We start from the raw sequence: 17,666 nt of genomic DNA, 5'->3' as shown, positions 1-17,666 counted from the left end.
GACTTTCTCTGTTCTGGTGCTCTCTGATCACTTTCAAGGAAAAGTAAATAGTGCAGTAGTGTCTGTAGAATGATGAGGCTTTTGAGCCAATCTGCACATTAAACAGAATGAGGTGGCAAACTAGGCTGCCTCAAATTTCAGGGAGCTGGCCTCAGGTATTTGAACTCTCTATGCTTATAGTAAATTAGTTCATCAGGAAGAAAGATGCTAAACTTTTCTTCCTTGTGAGTTAATTTACTAAGTGAAGGAAGCTTTTTATGGACCACCCTTCCCCCAGAAATATGACCCTGCAGTTGTAGTGGTACAGTCCAGAATTCTACCACCATCTACATCCTCATTTTGCCTAAATGTATTGAGCAGTTCTTACTTTAGGCTTTTCCTTTCAATTGCAAGAGCTAGAGAAAAAAAGTATTTTTCCTGCTAATATTAGGGTTTGTTTGTTTGTTCAATAAAACCAGTAAACCTTCCTATTTTCTCCCCCCACCTTTTACTTAAGAGTTCCTCTTAAATAAACTGAAAGCAAACCAATTTGTAAGACCTATTTGCACAGCTTTGCAAAGTATGCAGAGCATGTGAATTAAGCATCTGTAGGCCATTTTTTTAAAACTCAAGAAACTTGGGATTTATAGGCAGAAAATAAGACTCTTGATTTTTAGACTTTGACTGAACTTTTGGCATGAATTTTTCTTTGACCCTGTCAAAGAAAGGTTCATGCGATTAGGTTGCCAGTAAAGTACAAACTGCTAACTTTAATATATTTGAAGTTGTTGACCTACAGCTGCCTTTGCCAGCCTAGTGCCCTCTAGCTTTTTTGGTCCACAACTTCCACCATCCCTGACTATTGGCCATCCTGGCTGGGACTTATTGGAGTTGTAATCCAAAACATCTGAAGGGCACCTATTCAAAGGTTGACTATGACAATCCACTGTATTTCCAGTTTTTTTTTATTGCCTCCATAATAAGCTGCAACTGAGAACTGCTGAGTCAGCTGTGGTTATGACAGTCCGTTAAAATACAATAGAAATACTAGATTTTTCTGTGTGTACATGATTATAACTGCATGATTACACTGTGCAGCATGTTTGCGAATCTGAAGACAGAGAAGAAGTGGTAGTATGTGAGTTGTGTGAATCCAGCGTTGTCAGCTTCAATCAACACATGAAAAGAAACCACCCTGGCTGTGGGCGCAGTGCAAACCGGCAGGGCTACCGCAGCAATGGCTCCTATGTGGATGGATGGTTTGGTGGCGAATGTGGAAGTGGGAATCCCTATTACCTCTTGTGTGGCAGCTGCCGAGAAAAATACTTGACCTTGAAGAGCAAGTCTAAGACATCTTCCTCGGAAAGGTACCAAAGACTGTGTAGCCTGTGATGCCCTTTGCTGGAAAAAAGAAAGAAAGGAAAGGAAAAAGGAAGCACTTATCATAAAAGAGCTGAACTTCATGAGCCAATATGGTACAGTAACTAGAGTGTTGGGTTGGATACTGAAAGCTTGGTTTAAAATCCTTGCATGGCCAGAAAGCTCCATTGGGTAGCCTTGGGCAAGTCAAGTCTCATCCTAACCCCTGTCACAGGGTCCCCCTGACATCATTAGAAGGGTACAGCTCAGAAGCAGAGCATCTCCTCTGAATGGCAAAGGTGCTGGGTCCAATCCCCAGCAACCCTAGTGTGAGATCTTCAAAAGCCGCTGCCAGTCAGTAGACTGTATTGGTCTACACTGACTAATAGTCCAATATTGTTTACAAATTGTCTAAGACCTTGGATAGCTGCTGCCAATTACTGTATTTTTCGCTCTATAACACGCACCCGACCATAACACGCACGTAGTTTTTAGAGGAGGAAAATCCGTAGGCATGCCACCCGTAGGCATTTCCTCCATAACACGCACAGACATTTCCCCTTACTTTCTAGGAGGAAAAAAGTGAGTGTTATGGTGCAAAAAATACGGTAGATTAGGATTGTTGTTGGACTTAAACTCCCATCAGCCCCAGTCAGCACAATGGAGAATGATGGAAGTTGTAATCCAGCAACATCTGGAGGAGATAGCATCTAACCCTTGCTAGAGCAGAGATGGAGAAATATTTTTGGACTCCAAATCCCTTCAGCCCCAGTCAGCATGGCTGATGGTCTGGAATGATCAGAACTGGAGTCCAAAACATCTGGAGGGCCATGAATTTTCTGTCCAGAAGTAGAGACTATTCACCTAGGTGGGGCCAGTGGTTTGACTTGATATAAGGGTGCCTCCATATGGAGGAAGGTTAGAAATACACAAGCATCAAAACTTATTGGCAGTCCTGTTTGTTCCAGACTTTCAAATGTGAGCTGCTAATGAAGTCCTGTGTAACTTCTTTGCATGAGGGAGAAGAATAACATTGTCACATTTTAAAATAATTTATGAAATCAAATATTAGACTGTTAAGATAATGTTTTCAAAATCAGCATTTCATTTTGATGCTTTATACAAAGTTTGGGTTTCAATGCCTGACACAAAATCGCATACAGACTCTCAGTTCTTTGGCCCAGCTATTGCTTGGAACTTGGAACTGGTAGTGTCAGAAGTTTCTGGGGTGCATCTCGAAAGATATTGTGGTGCATCTTTGATAAGACTTGAAAAATTGAAGAGGAATCTATATTTCATCAAAAAAACAACAAGAAAATCAAGAAAAGACTAAAATACTTTAAAAAAAGAAAAAGATGGGGTGTTCGATTTAACAGCAGATTGTTGTGTTCTCTTTTTGGTGCAGATATAAAGGACAGGCACCCGACCTGATAGGCAAGCAAGACAGTGTCTATGAAGGTACTTCTTTATGCAGGTCTTTTCAGATGACACCAGTGCATAGTTCAAGTTTTGCTTTAAAATAGTATACCTAACTGCAATTTACTTCTCTCATGCTAGAAGACTGGGACATGTTGGATGTTGACGAGGATGAAAAGCTGACGGGTGAAGAGGAATTTGAACTGTTGGCTGGACCCCTTGGGTTGAATGATCGCCGTATTGTACCTGAGCCTGTTCAGTTCCCGGATAGTGATCCACTGGGAGCCTCAGTTGCCATGGTCACAGCCACCAATAGTATGGAGGAAACACTGATGCAAATAGGTAAACTTTACATAGAGAAATAATTGCCTGAAGTCTTGCACTGTTTTTTCTTGGTCATTATCCTGAACATACTCGCTGTGAAATTGCAGCCAAATTAATTGGCTTCATCTGTTTTTAGGTGGTGGTACTATTACTTTGGAATAGATGTTTTTTCATAGCTTCCTCCTGTGTCATCAAAAGCTAGGAAAACTTCAAAACCACTTATTCCCATCTCCCTCCGCCCTTTAAGGATCTGCAGGGAATGTGGTATTAGGAAAGGAAAGCATGAGAGTAGGGTTGAGTAAAAGCAGAAGGGCTTTTTTTGGTACATAAGATGATGTAAGGGACATCCTCTGAAGAAATCATAGGTATGTTGTTGACTCAGTGAGTGGAGTTATTCAGGTACCCCTTCCGTGCAAGAACAATGCTGGCTTCAACCAAAGGACCACTTAGTCCACCGTTTTGTTTCCAACTGTAGTCAGTGGGATGATGAATGGTATAGAGATATCAGTGCAGTGCTCCCATCAGTTGAGGTGAGGTAGATGGAAACGGGAGTGAGAGAGGGTTTTGAACCGCCCAGCATTAACTTCAGCATGAGATGACCCATTGTGTTTATCTTGTGCAGTTTCTGTCACTCGAGTCCTTGGGGAAAGTGCAGGTTCACCTCCTGAATTAGGTCTCACACTTGAAACTGCCGTCACTTTTAAAAAACATTTAAACATTGATGAGTTAACTTTTTATTTAAAATGTTCAAGGTGACTTGCAAAACATAGAATTATTTGGTATAAATTTGCATATGCTGCAATGCTTCCTTTTCTTGTCACTCCTTGAATTCAAGGTTGCCATGGCTCCATAGAAAAAAGTTCTTCTGGCAGAATTACACTGGGAGAACAAGCTGCTGCTCTGGTAAATCCACACGACCGTGTTATGGCTTTAAGAAGGGTGACGGCGGCAGCTCAAGTCCTCTTGGCAAGAACAATGGTCATGAGAGCCCTCTCACTCCTTTCTGTCAGGTTTGTCAAGCTCTAGAGGACCTGATTTGAACAATGACCCTGTGATTGTTAGCTTGTGGTGTTATCTGAAACAAAATCCAAAGCAAAATAGAAACTAAGCAACTTTTGAATATGGTAAAAAATCTGCTAGATAACACAAGGAGAATAGGGCTAATTCCCATCTTAGTGCAAACTTTCCAAAGTAGCCACGTGTTAATTTCAAAGCAAGTTCCCCCCCACCCTAGATAATTCCTTTTCTTTAGTAACAAGAAAAAATTCTGAACACTGGCAATCTCTCTGTGTCTCAGGGATACCTAGCATGGTATCACCCAAATGTTGTGAACTATAACTCCTATTATCCCTGACAATTTGCCAAGCTGACTGGGGCTGATGAGCGTTGTCCAAAACGTCTTGAAAGTGCCACATTGGCTACCCCTCATATTGCTCTATCCAGTGGTCCAAATGTGGGGACACTCTCCATTCACAGTCTATTGAAACAAAGGAAAATTTGACCAGGGGGCAGGGCTACTAGGAGGCACCTCCCACTTCTAGGGCTCATGTTCTTCTGCATCCACAGCAAACAGATGTAGATTGCCAGTGTCCTTTCCTTCCTTTTCCCTGGTCCTGATTGCAGACATAATGATGGTATGCTGCTCTGACACTGACTTTCTGAGGACTGACTTAATATTCTCCTTGACAGAAAAACAATAACTTGTACTCTTTATCCTATACTCGGTTTAGAGACATAGGGGCTGCTTTGTACTGTGTCAGACCAACTCGATCAATATTGTGTACCCTGACTAGCAGCAGTTCTCCAGGGTTTGAGGCAGGGAACATTTCTAGCCCAACTTGGAGGTTGATTCTCTACCACTGAGCTGCAGTCCTTTGGTTTTTTATGACCACTGCAATGTATAATAGATGCCTTGAAATGTGAATGCTGTGTTTGTGTGGGGTGTCAGTAGGCAGAAAAAACTTGCCTTTTTTTCCTCAACAGTGGGTCTAGTTGCAGTCTTGCAGCTGGACTTGAGTCCTTGGGTTTAACCGATATCCGAACCTTGGTCCGACTGATGTGCCTGGCTGCAGCAGGGAGAGCAGGCCTCTCCACAAGTCCCTGTACTGTATCCGGTTCCTCCGAGAGATCTCGAGGCGTGCATAGCAAAATGAGCAAGCCCATTTCCTGCTTGGCCTATCTGAGCACAGCTGTTGGTTGTTTAGCTTCAAATACCCCAAGTGCTGCAAAACTGCTGGTTCAACTGTGTACCCAGGTAGGATCAACCATCCTTCTGCTCTGGGTTTTTATTTTCTGGTACTAAATCTATTCTTTTTGAAGTTATCCCAAGAAATGGCATATAACAATTGCTTTTTTAAAAAGAAAAATCTCTGAAATATTGCGTATTTCCAAGGGAAATGGGGTTTAGGACTGTGCAATCCTCTTTTGGTATATCACCATACCCAGTTTCTCCCACTCCTCTGACTTTGGCATTGAGTGAGTGCTGTTGTTATAAAACTTTGAGCAAGTTTGCTTAGTTTTCATGCAGTGTTCTCTACTTGGCAATGTACATGGACTAACCATTATGTAACATTAGTAGTGATAACTAACATGCAGTATGTTAGATAACTAACATACTTAACAATAACCTCATAACACCAGACAAAATGAGAATTTTGAAAATGGGCATCTGGTATAAAAGGAACATGGTGTGCTTATGCATTGCAGAGTGAGTACTTTTAAATTGAACATTATTTGAATCACAAAGTCCATAATACCTTTAAACTCTGGAACCAACAAGGTAATGAACAATCTTGCTTTCTGTGGCAGTGAAGTAGAGGGCTGGAGAGCATTTGGCACAGGGCTTAGTTCCCCCCTCCCCCAACATTTGCAGTCACTTCTCTTAACTTTGAAAGTTCATCCAGTCTAGTTGTCCTCCAAAGATACACATGGAAGAGCAATCCATTGCTGTATTCACACATAACAATAAGACTTACTGGCTAATCGTGGTTTATCTGGAACAGGCCTTGTAGTGGTGCATGCTGCCTGATTGCTTCCACATTACTCCTGCTTCTGTGAGTGGGATAAACACACCTGGAAGCCTTTTCCCCCCACTGTATCTAAAGCAAGGGCTATGGTTGGTTTCTCCCTAACTACCGATGAACAACCACCAGCAATGTGATCAGGCAACATGTATCAACACACTACTCATTGCAGGTAAACCAGGTCTGACTTGTTGCATGTGAATGCTGACATGTAAATACTCCCCCCCCACACACACTTTGTCCCTAAATTAACAGATACTGTTAATGGCCTTTGACCTAATATGTAGCAATAGCATCTCCTTAATAGACACATCTTAATAACTAGAATTATATCTACCTTTTAGGCATCTACATTTATTTGAAAAAATCTGTACAGTTGAAATGATGTGTATAATTGAAAATACTTATATTGGCTGTTACAGTGTTTTGTTCATTTCTTGTTTTTTAGAACTTGATTTCCGCAGCAACTGGTGTCAATTTGACTACAGTGGATGATCCAGTGCAACGAAAATTCCTGCCAAGCTTTCTGCGAGGAATAGCAGAAGAGAATAAGCTTGTAACATCACCCAACTTTATTGTGACTCAAGCGTTAGTAGCCTTGTTGGCAGACAAGGGGGCCAAACTGAGGCCAAATTATGATAAAACAGAAGTTGAAAAGAAAGGTATTTATTCTTAACAGGGCATCATTTTAAGTGCAGGCACCAGAAATGAGAGCTCCCTAGTGTTTCTCACCATTTCATGGGTAGATAAAGGTTGAGAATATTTTTTTGGTTTTTGTATTATGGCATTTGCTTTCCTCTGTTGTTGTTGTTGTTGTTGGCTGCTTTGCCTTTCCTTTTTGGAAGGAAAAGTAAGCTACAGCCACATGAAATAAAACATTCTTGACCTATTGAAATGAGTGGTAAAATGGCTATGGATTTATTTTCTAAAACTTTAAAAATCAGTTAGTTGGACCCAGAGTTAAGCATGCATAACTAAAACCTGCCTTCCCAAACTCCTCACCATAGAACCCTGCCTCTTGGAAAATTCCCATAAAGGGCGGAGGACCCTATTAAGTGGAGTGAGCTGTTGTGCTGCAGTGGTGGGGGTCTCCAAAAAATCGCAGAGGCACCTTAAGCAATTGGCAGTGTTGTACCTGCACTGGCTGTATTTGGGTCCTGCAAATCTGGTCATTGCATCTCAAAAGGGATATTACACAGCCATGGAGTGGCAACCAAAATGGTTGGGAATTGTAACAACTCTCCTATGAGGAGAGGTTATGTTGGGGGATTTTCAGTTTAGGAAAATTTAGATTCTCATACTGTTAGAATCCAGGACAGGCAGAAGGAATTCCTTCTTCAAAAGTGCACAGTTAAACTGTGGAATTTGCATCCTCAAGCTGTAGTGATGCAGCTTGGATGGCTTTAAAAGTGGTTTAGACAAATTCAGGGAGGAGAAGGCTATCAATGGTTGCTAGTCACGATGCTTGTATATTACTTCCATGCCTCTGTATACCTTGTGGGGGGACAACGCTGGAAGGAGAAAGTTTGTTGTCTTCATAGCCTGCTTGTAGGCTGCCCATAAGAATGGTCATTGTGGGAAAGGGGCTATTGGACTAGAAAGGCCTTGGGCCTGGTTAAGCAGGTCTCTTCCAGTGCAAAATTGCCATTGCAATTCAACATGGTGTTGAGCACTCTGTGCTCTAACATACTAAGAGAAATGTTTTAAAGGGGAGTGTGTATGGTGTTGAATGCGCTCTAGCAACGTTCTTGGGGAAACAGGTGGAGAAGGCATACCAGTTTTGTGCTGAGTGAAGGAGTGGGGATACATGAAAACTTGAGTTTTTTTCAGCTCCTTGGAGATTTCAGATGTGTGGGCTGGGTCCTCCTTCCATTCTTGTTTTGTGGGTAATAATGTTCAACCTTATCTGTTCTTGTCACTCATCCACACATCATCTCATTGTTTTGTCTAAGCAGGTATAATTGCCCATTTGTATGCCCATCCTTCCTATGATCCTTCTACTGTAGGCCCTCTGGAGCTGGCTAATGCACTAGCAGCTTGCTGCCTTTCTTCAAGGTTGTCCTCGCAACATAGGCAGTGGGCTGCTCAGCAGCTTGTCCGAACTCTTGCAGCTCAAGATCGAGATAATCAAACCAGCCCACAGACCCTTGCAGATATGGGTGGGGATCTGCGCAAATGCTCCTTCATCAAGCTGGAGGCTCACCAGAACAGGGTAATAATCCTTTCAGAATATCTACATCACTGTTTCTTAAATGGCATTTCTCCAAGAGGTGCTTGTTAAACTACTGTCTTGTGCATTAAGCATGGGACTTGTTCTCATGGCACAGCTGTAGATTGGTACAGCGGAGCTCCCATCGGCCCCAGCATCATATGGCCATTGCTGGCTGGGGGCTGATGGGAGTTGTAGTCTGAAACATCTGGAGGCTGACAAAGGCGGCATTAGAGAATTGCATGTTACTTGTATTTTGAAGTACAAATGTTTAAATGCTTGCCTTGTAACTTCGCAATTATTATTGTCGTTTGCTGTAGGTAATGACGTGTGTGTGGTGCAACAAAAAAGGGCTATTAGCAACAAGTGGCAATGATGGAACAATCCGGGTGTGGAATGTTACGAAGAAGCAGTACTCATTGCAACAAACATGTGTGTTCAACAAATTGTAAGTGATCCTTTGAGAAGTTAGATTCAGTCAGCTTAATGTGCCAGCTTTGTAGGTAAAATATTAGCTAGGAGAGTTATCAAGGGCCTACTCAAATGCATGTTTTGTAAGTTCAATTTTCTACATGCTTAATGCAACTTCATTTCCTCTATCCCATTTTATTAAACTATATTAATACTATTGCTTGCTAAACATGTGTTATTTTAATGGCAGCCATTTTGCTTTGATTTCATTGTAACCATGACAAACAGCCTTGTTCAGATGCATTCAAGTCTGCATGCTGATTCCCAAAGGCATGAGATATTCCTTGCAACCAGCTTCTCCCCTGCACTTACAGAAATGTATTTACAAAGTCCTTGGTCCAGGATACTTTAAGGACTGCTCATATCTCTGCCTGATCACTCGTAGCTTGGATGCACAGCTCATATCCACAAGGGACATTGTAACCAATATTGTGGGCCCAGCTCAGTAAAGCTCCCTCCCAGCTGAGTTCAGATAGGACTCCTCCCTGTTGAACTTAACAGTGCCTACTGAAGATATTTTTTATTTTTTTATTTTTTTATTTTATGGATAGCCCTAACTGATTTTATTTTTATTGTATTTTTAAGCCATACTGTACACTGCCTAGAGACTGAGGTGTTAAGTCGTGCATAGAACCATCGCATTGTAGTGTTGGAAGGGACACTGAGGGTCATCTAGACCAACCCCCTGCAATGCAGGAGTCATACATAAGAGGTGGCCATCCAACCTCTGCTTAAAAACCTTCAAAGGAGAGCCCACTACTTCTCATGGGAGTCTGTTCCACGGTTGAACAGTTCTTACTGTCAAAAAGTTCGTACTGATTAAAGCATTGACATCCCATTTTTATTCTTTTTAGCTATGCTAAGAATTGGATGTGGGTGCTGCAGGATGTATGGTTATCAATGTGTAACAGCTTAGAAAAGTACTCATATCTTGCATCATGTCCAAGTGTTGCAAAGGAGCCTCAGTGAAGCTGTGTTTCTTGAGAAAGCTGCTGCTAGCTACAGGAAACAGTGTAATAGTCACAGTGATAGTGTATGAGGGTCCCTATGCAAGAGTGATTGTAAAACAGGGAAACTGGCTTGGCTTTATCACAGACTGAAGCTCCTGGAGCCTTAATAACAGGATGCAAGCTTAGAACAGTATTTATATCTCAGTTTGGGAAGTGATGACCGTACTTGCCTTAGGATTTATTGAATACCCTACCATGCCATAAAATAGCCCATAGGCAGGTGATAGGGCATTCCCACCAGTCCCAACCAGGGCTTTTTTCAGCTGGAGCTCACTGGAACTCAGTTCTGGCACCTCTCAGGTGGGTTCTGGCAACTTCCAGGTGGGCTGCATTGCCATTCTAAGAGAACAAGGGAGGCATTCATGGTGAGTTCCAGCACCTCTTTTTCTAGAAAAATAGTCCCAAGCAACATAACCAGTGGTCAGGTATGATGGGAGCTGCAGCCTGACAAAATATGTACAAGTTTATTGTCCCTAAACCATAAGTTTATTATCCCTGCTTTAGCTTTTACAATAGATGGGTTTAGGTTTTGCAAGAATAATAGTGCCTGGAGTGGAGCTTCATTTATACCCTTTCCAAATGATTTTTTTAATGAATATTTATTAGCGTTTTCATAAAGAACAAAACATATAACAACAAACACAAAAATAAACAGAAAAAGCAAGAAAAATACAAAAATCGAAAACATTAAAAAAAAATTAAAAACACCTGATTGTTCATATACTTATTCTCTTTTACCCTGTTTCTCAGATCTCCTCACACCTCCCCTTCTTGTATTCCAATTTGAATTATTGGTTCAGCAAATCCTTGATCTACTTCTCCATTTTAACTTAATTTGATTTGTTCTATCATTTTATTATTTAACTTTTCTTCTTTCCTCCATTTCCTCAATTTATATTTACTCACTTTATTTTCATTTAATTTAGACCATTTTAAAAATAAAACAATTTCAGCTTATTCAATTTTACCCATCATTTTCCTAAGATCGACCAAGAGTTTCCCTTCCACGTCTTTCCCCATTTCCATACCAGTAGCAAAACAAAATAAAAATAAAATGATTTTGCTGTTAAGGTATGATCAAAGCTGGACCAATGACTGAGAGCAACTTAATTGTATGGCTTACATAGAGCTATCTGTTTGAGAAACTGACTTGTTTCAAATATGCTTTACCTTCTACGTTCCTCTAACTGAAAGCTAAAATTATATTTCAGGGAAGGGGACGAAGAGGAGAACTTGGGGTCACCTAGTGATCCTAGCTTATCACTCGCCTGTTGGAGTGTCAGTGGCAAGTACCTGGCTGGAGCTCTGGAGAAGATGGTGAACATATGGCAAGTTAATGGTATGAGCCACATGCAATTGAATGTCGCATACTGTCATCAGAAGGAGCCAGTCTCATTGTGGTGGGGTAGAATGTAACTTGATTATAGAACTGGCCTGATACATTTTTCTGCCAGAGTGGAACAGCAAATGGAATAAAACAAAGGTGCATATTACCCAAAGCTGAACAAGTTATTATGGTGCCTGAGGGCTGAAATCCATAAGCGCCTCTTCCTTGGGAATAGAAATACAATCATAAATATAAAAGCCACCACCTCCTTCTGTCTAATGGTAGGGCTGGTCCTGCTTGATCACATAGTGGCAAGAGTAGTTTGTCTTTAAAAGCAAAGTAATAATCCTGTGTACTTTGTGGGTCAGTAATACCAGGTGTGTAGTACCACTTGCTTTCTGATTAATTTAGGTACCTAGCGCATGATTAATAGGTATCATTCATTTAAAAATTCAAATAATTTTAAACTCCCCCAGCATCCATGAGCCACTTTGCACTTTTGAATGTTTAGACATCTAAGATTTTGAAGTCATAGAATCATAGAATCATAGAGCTGGAAGAGACCACAAGGGCCATCGAGTCCAACCCCCTGCCAAGCAGTCTTATAAAAAAACCTGGGATTGGCAGCAGCTGCTTCTTAAGCAACAGTGGTTTTTAAAATTAACCTTTGCTTGGAACAGCAGCTGAGAGAAAGAGGATAAATAACTGAAGATGGGTTCACAGTTGGGTTGAAACATGCTAGAACTTCTGCTGGGCTCGTCGGGGTGGGGTGGGGAAACCTTCAAGACACCTGCAGGGAGAAGCTTTTGGGATTCCTAGCCACAAACATCCTCAACCAGCAGCAAACCAAAGTCTGTCCTCCTGCTGTGTAAAAGAGCCTTTGAATGGGCTATCTGATAGCTTGTACAATCACAGGTTAAAATTGCCAGAGTGCTTTGGCAGTGCCTAGCTGGGGAGAATGCTACAGAAGTGGCAGTGCTGCTCTTGGATGTGTTTTCATCTTTGGGGATTATGGAAATTAGTGGGTATTAAAATATAGAGAAAAATTAGGCGCACGTTACTTTCTTAGGAGGAAAAGGACTCTTGGATGTTCAGCCACATTGGGTGTCTGCTCTAGCATGGCCAGAAGAAGGACCAGCTGCAACATGGACAGGAGAAACTCCAGAATCACTCCTTGTAGGTCGTATGGATGGATCTCTTGGACTTATTGAAGTTTTAGATGTTTCTGCCATGCACAGAGTTGAATTGGAACACTGCTACAGAAAGGATGGTAAGTAGCTGCTGCCGATATGTTATAAAGTGGTTATTTTTTTAAAATGTTGCTTTTTGAAGCTTAGAATGCTTTGGAAGTCTTGTCTTGAGAGTTAATCACAAGCTTCAGTTAAAACCATAATCTTAAGTGCAGACGCCAGCCATGGTTATGCCAGCTAGTGTTTTGGAATAATCTGATTTGCGGTTAACTCTGGTTTGCATTGGTGCCCTTTTCAAGGTTAATGCTGGGAAGGATGAGTTGCTTACGATAGGTGAAAGGGATAGAGCACATGTCCTCAAGGCCAGTTGCTGTTCTGAAAATCATGACTTGCAAGGAGCCAGCCTGAACCTGATCTCTGTTTCTCACTCATGTCATTCATGAAGGCCACGCCTGATGGATTTATGTTCTTTAATGCCCTATGGTGTGCAGTATGCTCAGCTCTGAACATTTATGACTACCTATTAAAGAAAAATGTGGACATTTGTTTCCATATCTGTGAAAAAAACTGATGTGCTTAGTAAGTCTTAGTCTTAGTCCTTGATTTTGGAAATTTCTAGGCACTTAGTCTTCAAGTAAATTGTGTAGGACAATTGGAAGTGATAGGTATTTTTAGAGGAGTTTCCTTTCCTGCGCATGCACACTCACTCACTTCCCCCTACGCTTTATTCAGCTTTGCTCTTGTTTTCTCCAGTACAAAGAAGTTTAATTAAAATTCTGCAAATTATAACTTGCTTATCCATATTTTCCTATTTGTTTCCTTAGTATCTGTTACTTGCCTTGCATGGTTTAGTGAAGACAAACCTTTTGCAATAGGCTATATGGACGGAAAGTTGCTGATAGGCACGAAAGAGCCACTCGAGAAAGGAGGAATTGTTTTAGTGGATGCACACAAGGTAAAGACAGGCATTATCATCACCCTGCCTCCCCCAGAAAAATTCTTGAGAATTAAAATAAACTTTAAGTTTATGTGCACAATTCTGAGACAACTCTTTCAAAAGGACCAGCTTGTACTCTTAAGGGAAATCATTGCTCACTCTGAAATTGCATTGCATTCTAATTGTTGTTAGGTTCTTAAAATTACTTTATGACTTAGTCACACAGATATAAAGTCGTGTCTTCCTCTGTCATTAAGGTCACCAGTTAAAGTAGTGGTCCTTCACATTATTTGTCATTTAATTTTTGATGACTTTTTAAATTATCTTTGTGAAGCACCCCTAAGTACAACTGCTAGCGGCTAGAGAGCAGGGAAAGAAGAGGGAATCATCTTAGGAGCCAAGATGCCATTTCTCTATTTGTGGGCCCTTGCAGAGTTTTCACAGGGGAGGCGGCAAATTCACCAATCTGGAGTCACGGTGTTTGCCTGTCATATACCTTCGTCCTGGACCTAGAGAAGCATTTCCGATTGCTCTTGCTTCTTAGAAGTTAGCTTCTCCACCTATCTATTTAAACAGGGGAGTTATTTTTTCAAATGGGTTTATTTAGTTAGCACTCGTGCTGTGTAAAGATGCTGTATTTCAAAAAGTAAAAATCAGGACACCGCAAAAGTTGTTGAACTTTTTTAAAACAAACCCCAAAGTATATGAAAAACGTGATTTCTCGTGATTGCCAAAGAAGAAGAAGAAGAAGAAGAAGAGTTTGGATTTGATATCCCGCCTTTCACTCCCCTTCAGGAGTCTCAAAGCAGCTAACATTCTCCTTTCCCTTCCTCCCCCACAACAAACACTCTGTGAGGTGAGTGGGGCTGAGAGACTTCACAGAAGTGTGACTGGCCCAAGGTCACCCAGCAGCTGCATGTGGAGGAGCGGAGACACGAACCCGGTTTCCCAGATTACGTGACTACCGCTCTTAACCACTACACCACACTGGCTCTCAGATCTAGGACAAGGCTCCGCCTTCTGGAAATTCCCCCTAGACGTCACTTCCTTTCAAATCCTTGTAATGTCTGGGAAATCCCAGATGTTTGGCAGCCCTACTACTGTGTATTTCCTTCTTGCTCCTCCAATTCTTCAGGACACCATTGTCAGCATGAAATGGGATCCAACTGGCAAGATGCTCATGACTTGTGCCAAGGAAGAGTCTGTCAAGCTCTGGGGATACATGGGGAGCTGCTGGCGACAGCTGTACTTGCTTCCTCACCAGGCTGTTGTGAATACCATAGCCTGGTGCAGCCTTCTAGGGAAAGGCCCCAAACCACAGCTCCTGCTGGCTACGTAAGTTGACCTTTTGCTTTTAATTCTTTGGTTCATCTTTGTACTGGCTGGTAATCCTTTTCAGTAGTTCAGGCTTATATTATCCATAAACAAAAACAGGCCTCCTTTTTGATGGATTTCTAGGACATTTCCACCTGCATTTACTCATTTTAAAAATGGTTATTTTTTAAGCCCAAATGGATGAACTCTGTATTGCCTCTGTTTTGTTTTGTTTTGTTTTGTTTTTAAATTCCAAATAAACCCTCAGAGTCCCTTCCAACTCTATGATTCTACAGTGGTACCTTGGTTTACATACGCTTCAGGTTACATATGCTTCAGGTTACAGACTCCGCTAACCCAGAAATAGTGCTTCAGGTTAAGCACTTTGCTTCAGGATGAGAACAGAAATCATGCTCCCGCGGCGTGACAGCAGCAGGAGGCCCCATTAGCTAAAGTGGTGCTTCAGGTTAAGAACAGTTTCAGGTTAAGTACGGACCTCCGGAACAAATTAAGTACTTAACCTGAGGTACCACTTTATATTAAGATTCCTTCATTGCAAGGGGTTGGGCTAGATGACCCTTGGGGCCCCTTCACTCTATGGTTCTATGATTCTGTGATTCTAAATGGTTCTGCATTCTTTCTGTTAAATATAAAAGTACAAAATGGCGCCATAGTTTCAGAATTTTGGACACAGTGTTCACAGTTTTACCATCTTCTCCCAGTACGTGTGTCATGTTTCTGTAGTAGAACCCATCCTTTGGATGTACCTTCCCCCCACATCCTCAAAGCAGGCACCAGATTAAAGGAGAGACAGGTTTCATCTCGTTGTTCCCCTCTGCTGTGGACTCCTGTCTTCTGCCATCTTTGTAATTTAGGGAAAGTTCTGAGAAGGCAGTTTGCAAGATTTCCGGAGACTGAAAAGCAAAACCTTTAGTGCAAACATGATTATATTGTTAACCAACTTGCCCTACTTTGTTGACTGATAAATTGTGGCCCTTCAATATTGCTTTTCTTAATTTTTATTTAGAGGATGCCAGAATGGTTTGCTTTGTGTTTGGACTGTTCCTCAAGATGAGCTGGTCTTACTGCAATCCAGTCTGCGTTGTTCAGAAGGATGGTGGGATGAGGAAGCCAATGGCAAGGTAAAGAGAACCATAGGTAGCAAGAGGAATCTAGATCCTTCCCTTCCTTGTTAGAAGGAGTGTGGTCCAGAAAGCAACAATATCTGATTTAGGAAGGCATCTGTCTTGGGGTGACAGAGGCAAAATAGACCTAGATTGTGCTGATGATTGGGAGTGAACAAACAGTTCACTCTTGTTTGTCTGTAATATTTAAAAATACTTGCTCAGCATGTTCTCAGTATTTATTCCTAGCAAAGTATCCATAAATACACCCACTGTGTCTGTCTAATTTATGTTTGTTGAAGAAACTGCTGTGTTTCCAAATATTTTTGGGTGGGAGCTGCAGAAGGTAAGTGCAGAGTAGTAAAATGTTTGATGTATTTTTTAATACAAAATATGCCCTAATGATGATCTTTAATTTCTAGGATGCATACAGGAAAGTAGCTGAAACGAAGTGCATCTATCAGCTGAAAGGGCATATCACGCCTGTTCGGACAGTGGCCTTCAGTTCTGATGGACTAACCTTGGTATCAGGTGGACTTGGTGGGCTTGTGAACATTTGGTCTTTACGGGTAAGCAAACACAATTTAAGGAAATGTAAAGCTTGTTTTCATTCATTGTAGTCATGTTGTTGCTCTTTTAGGGTTCCTGCATAGGCACACAAGTTTGCACTTACCCTAAAGATTAGGAAATATTTAAAAGTTATTTTACTGATGACCTGAATGTAGCCACGAGAGAACAATTAGCTGGGCTTAAGTAATCAGCTTTTGTGGGTTTATCCTGTCTTTCCTTTAGGATGGATCTGTTTTACAGAGTGTTGTGATAGGTTCTGGAGCCATTCAGACAACCGTATGGATCCCTGAGGTTGGAATAGCTGCTTGTTCTAGTAGATCAAAGGTATTTTTCATTTTATTTGAATGGAATTCTGAGTGCCCATCTTCTCTCCTCTCTGGGCTTGGGCTAGCCCAAGTTTTTAATCCATGCCTTGACTGTGTGTGCTCAGTTCTGTGTGTGACCAAGTGTGCTCTCCTAGTGACAGCTGTGAACTTGAATCAAGCAATGAACTAAACTTGTTTCTCAGCCAGTATCTCATAAAAGTTTGTACAGGAATTACTGGCAGTGTACAGTACTGGACAGCTGATTTCAGGCTTGCTACATGGAATAGTTAGTCTAAATTTGCACGTAATGAAGAATCTGGCTGTAGTGCTGATGCTCCTTCTCCTCCTCCAAAACACCTGCAGAGACAAATAATGAAATTTGTAATTTCTGACCACTGGTGGAGCAAATACAATTGGAAATAGTAACATAGTAATTAATGTTTTCTTCTAGTAGAAGAAGGCTGTTTTCCATATTGTTAACATAGTCTATATTAACAGATTATCAACACATTTGAGCATCATTATATTGCAATATATAATTTTCTCCTTAATGGCAAGCACTAGAGGGGGAATCTGTGTTACTTAAATGCAACAAGAAGTCTTGTGGTACTTTAAAAACCGATCAAGTTGCATTTCTACGCTCATTTACTTGGGAATAAGCCCCATTGAACTCCATGGGACTCACTTCTGAATGGAGATGTATAGGATTGTGCTGCAAGGCTGCAATCCTAAACATACCATATTTTTCGCTCTATAAGACGCACCAGACCATAAGACGCACCTAGTTTTTAGAGGAGGAAAACAAGAAAAAAAATATTCTGAATCTCAGAAGCCAGAACAACAAGAGGGATTGCTGCGCAGCGAAAGCAGCGATCCCTCTTGCTGTTCTGGCTTCTGGGATAGCTGCGCAGCCGCTCCATAAGACGCACACACATTCCCCCTTACTTTTTAGAAGGGAAAAAGTGAGTCTTATAGAGCAAAAAATACGGTACATACTAGGGAGTGTAAGCTCCATTGAACACAGTGGGCCTTACTTCTGAGAAAACATGCTGAGGACTCTGCTGTTTCAAACTAAGAGTTCGTGCATCTGGCAAAATGGACTGTTGCC

General features: G+C 41.4%; 1 protein-coding gene across 19 annotated transcripts in view; it reads left to right on the top strand.

Annotated features, from left to right (window-relative positions):
- HERC1 (HECT and RLD domain containing E3 ubiquitin protein ligase family member 1) overlaps window positions 1–17,666 on the top strand; it is a 119,431-nt gene that overhangs the window by 80,776 nt on the left and 20,989 nt on the right. For 8 of the 19 annotated variants that reach the window (XM_082198174.1, XM_082198181.1, XM_082198167.1 and 5 more), the window contains 15 exons: window positions 1,078–1,346; window positions 2,744–2,808; window positions 2,899–3,096; window positions 3,914–4,088; window positions 5,062–5,332; window positions 6,550–6,763; window positions 8,054–8,313; window positions 8,631–8,758; window positions 11,003–11,130; window positions 12,188–12,388; window positions 13,133–13,263; window positions 14,381–14,580; window positions 15,587–15,701; window positions 16,106–16,252; window positions 16,476–16,577. In XM_082198174.1, the coding sequence (XP_082054300.1) occupies window positions 1,078–1,346; window positions 2,744–2,808; window positions 2,899–3,096; window positions 3,914–4,088; window positions 5,062–5,332; window positions 6,550–6,763; window positions 8,054–8,313; window positions 8,631–8,758; window positions 11,003–11,130; window positions 12,188–12,388; window positions 13,133–13,263; window positions 14,381–14,580; window positions 15,587–15,701; window positions 16,106–16,252; window positions 16,476–16,577 (2,604 nt within the window). Of the gene's footprint in view, window positions 1–1,077; window positions 1,347–2,743; window positions 2,809–2,895; window positions 3,097–3,913; window positions 4,089–5,061; window positions 5,333–6,549; window positions 6,764–8,053; window positions 8,314–8,630; window positions 8,759–11,002; window positions 11,131–12,187; window positions 12,389–13,132; window positions 13,264–14,380; window positions 14,581–15,586; window positions 15,702–16,105; window positions 16,253–16,475; window positions 16,578–17,666 lie in introns of all 19 variants that reach the window. The other 11 variants (XM_082198170.1, XM_082198168.1, XM_082198164.1 and 8 more) reach the window with 5 other exon arrangements.

Source organism: Podarcis vaucheri (assembly GCF_965113315.1).
Source record: "Podarcis vaucheri genome assembly, chromosome: 14".
Classification (NCBI taxonomy): Eukaryota; Metazoa; Chordata; class Lepidosauria; order Squamata; family Lacertidae; genus Podarcis; species Podarcis vaucheri.
Note: the sequence above shows the minus strand (reverse complement) of the source record. Positions and strands in the feature narration are given on the sequence as shown.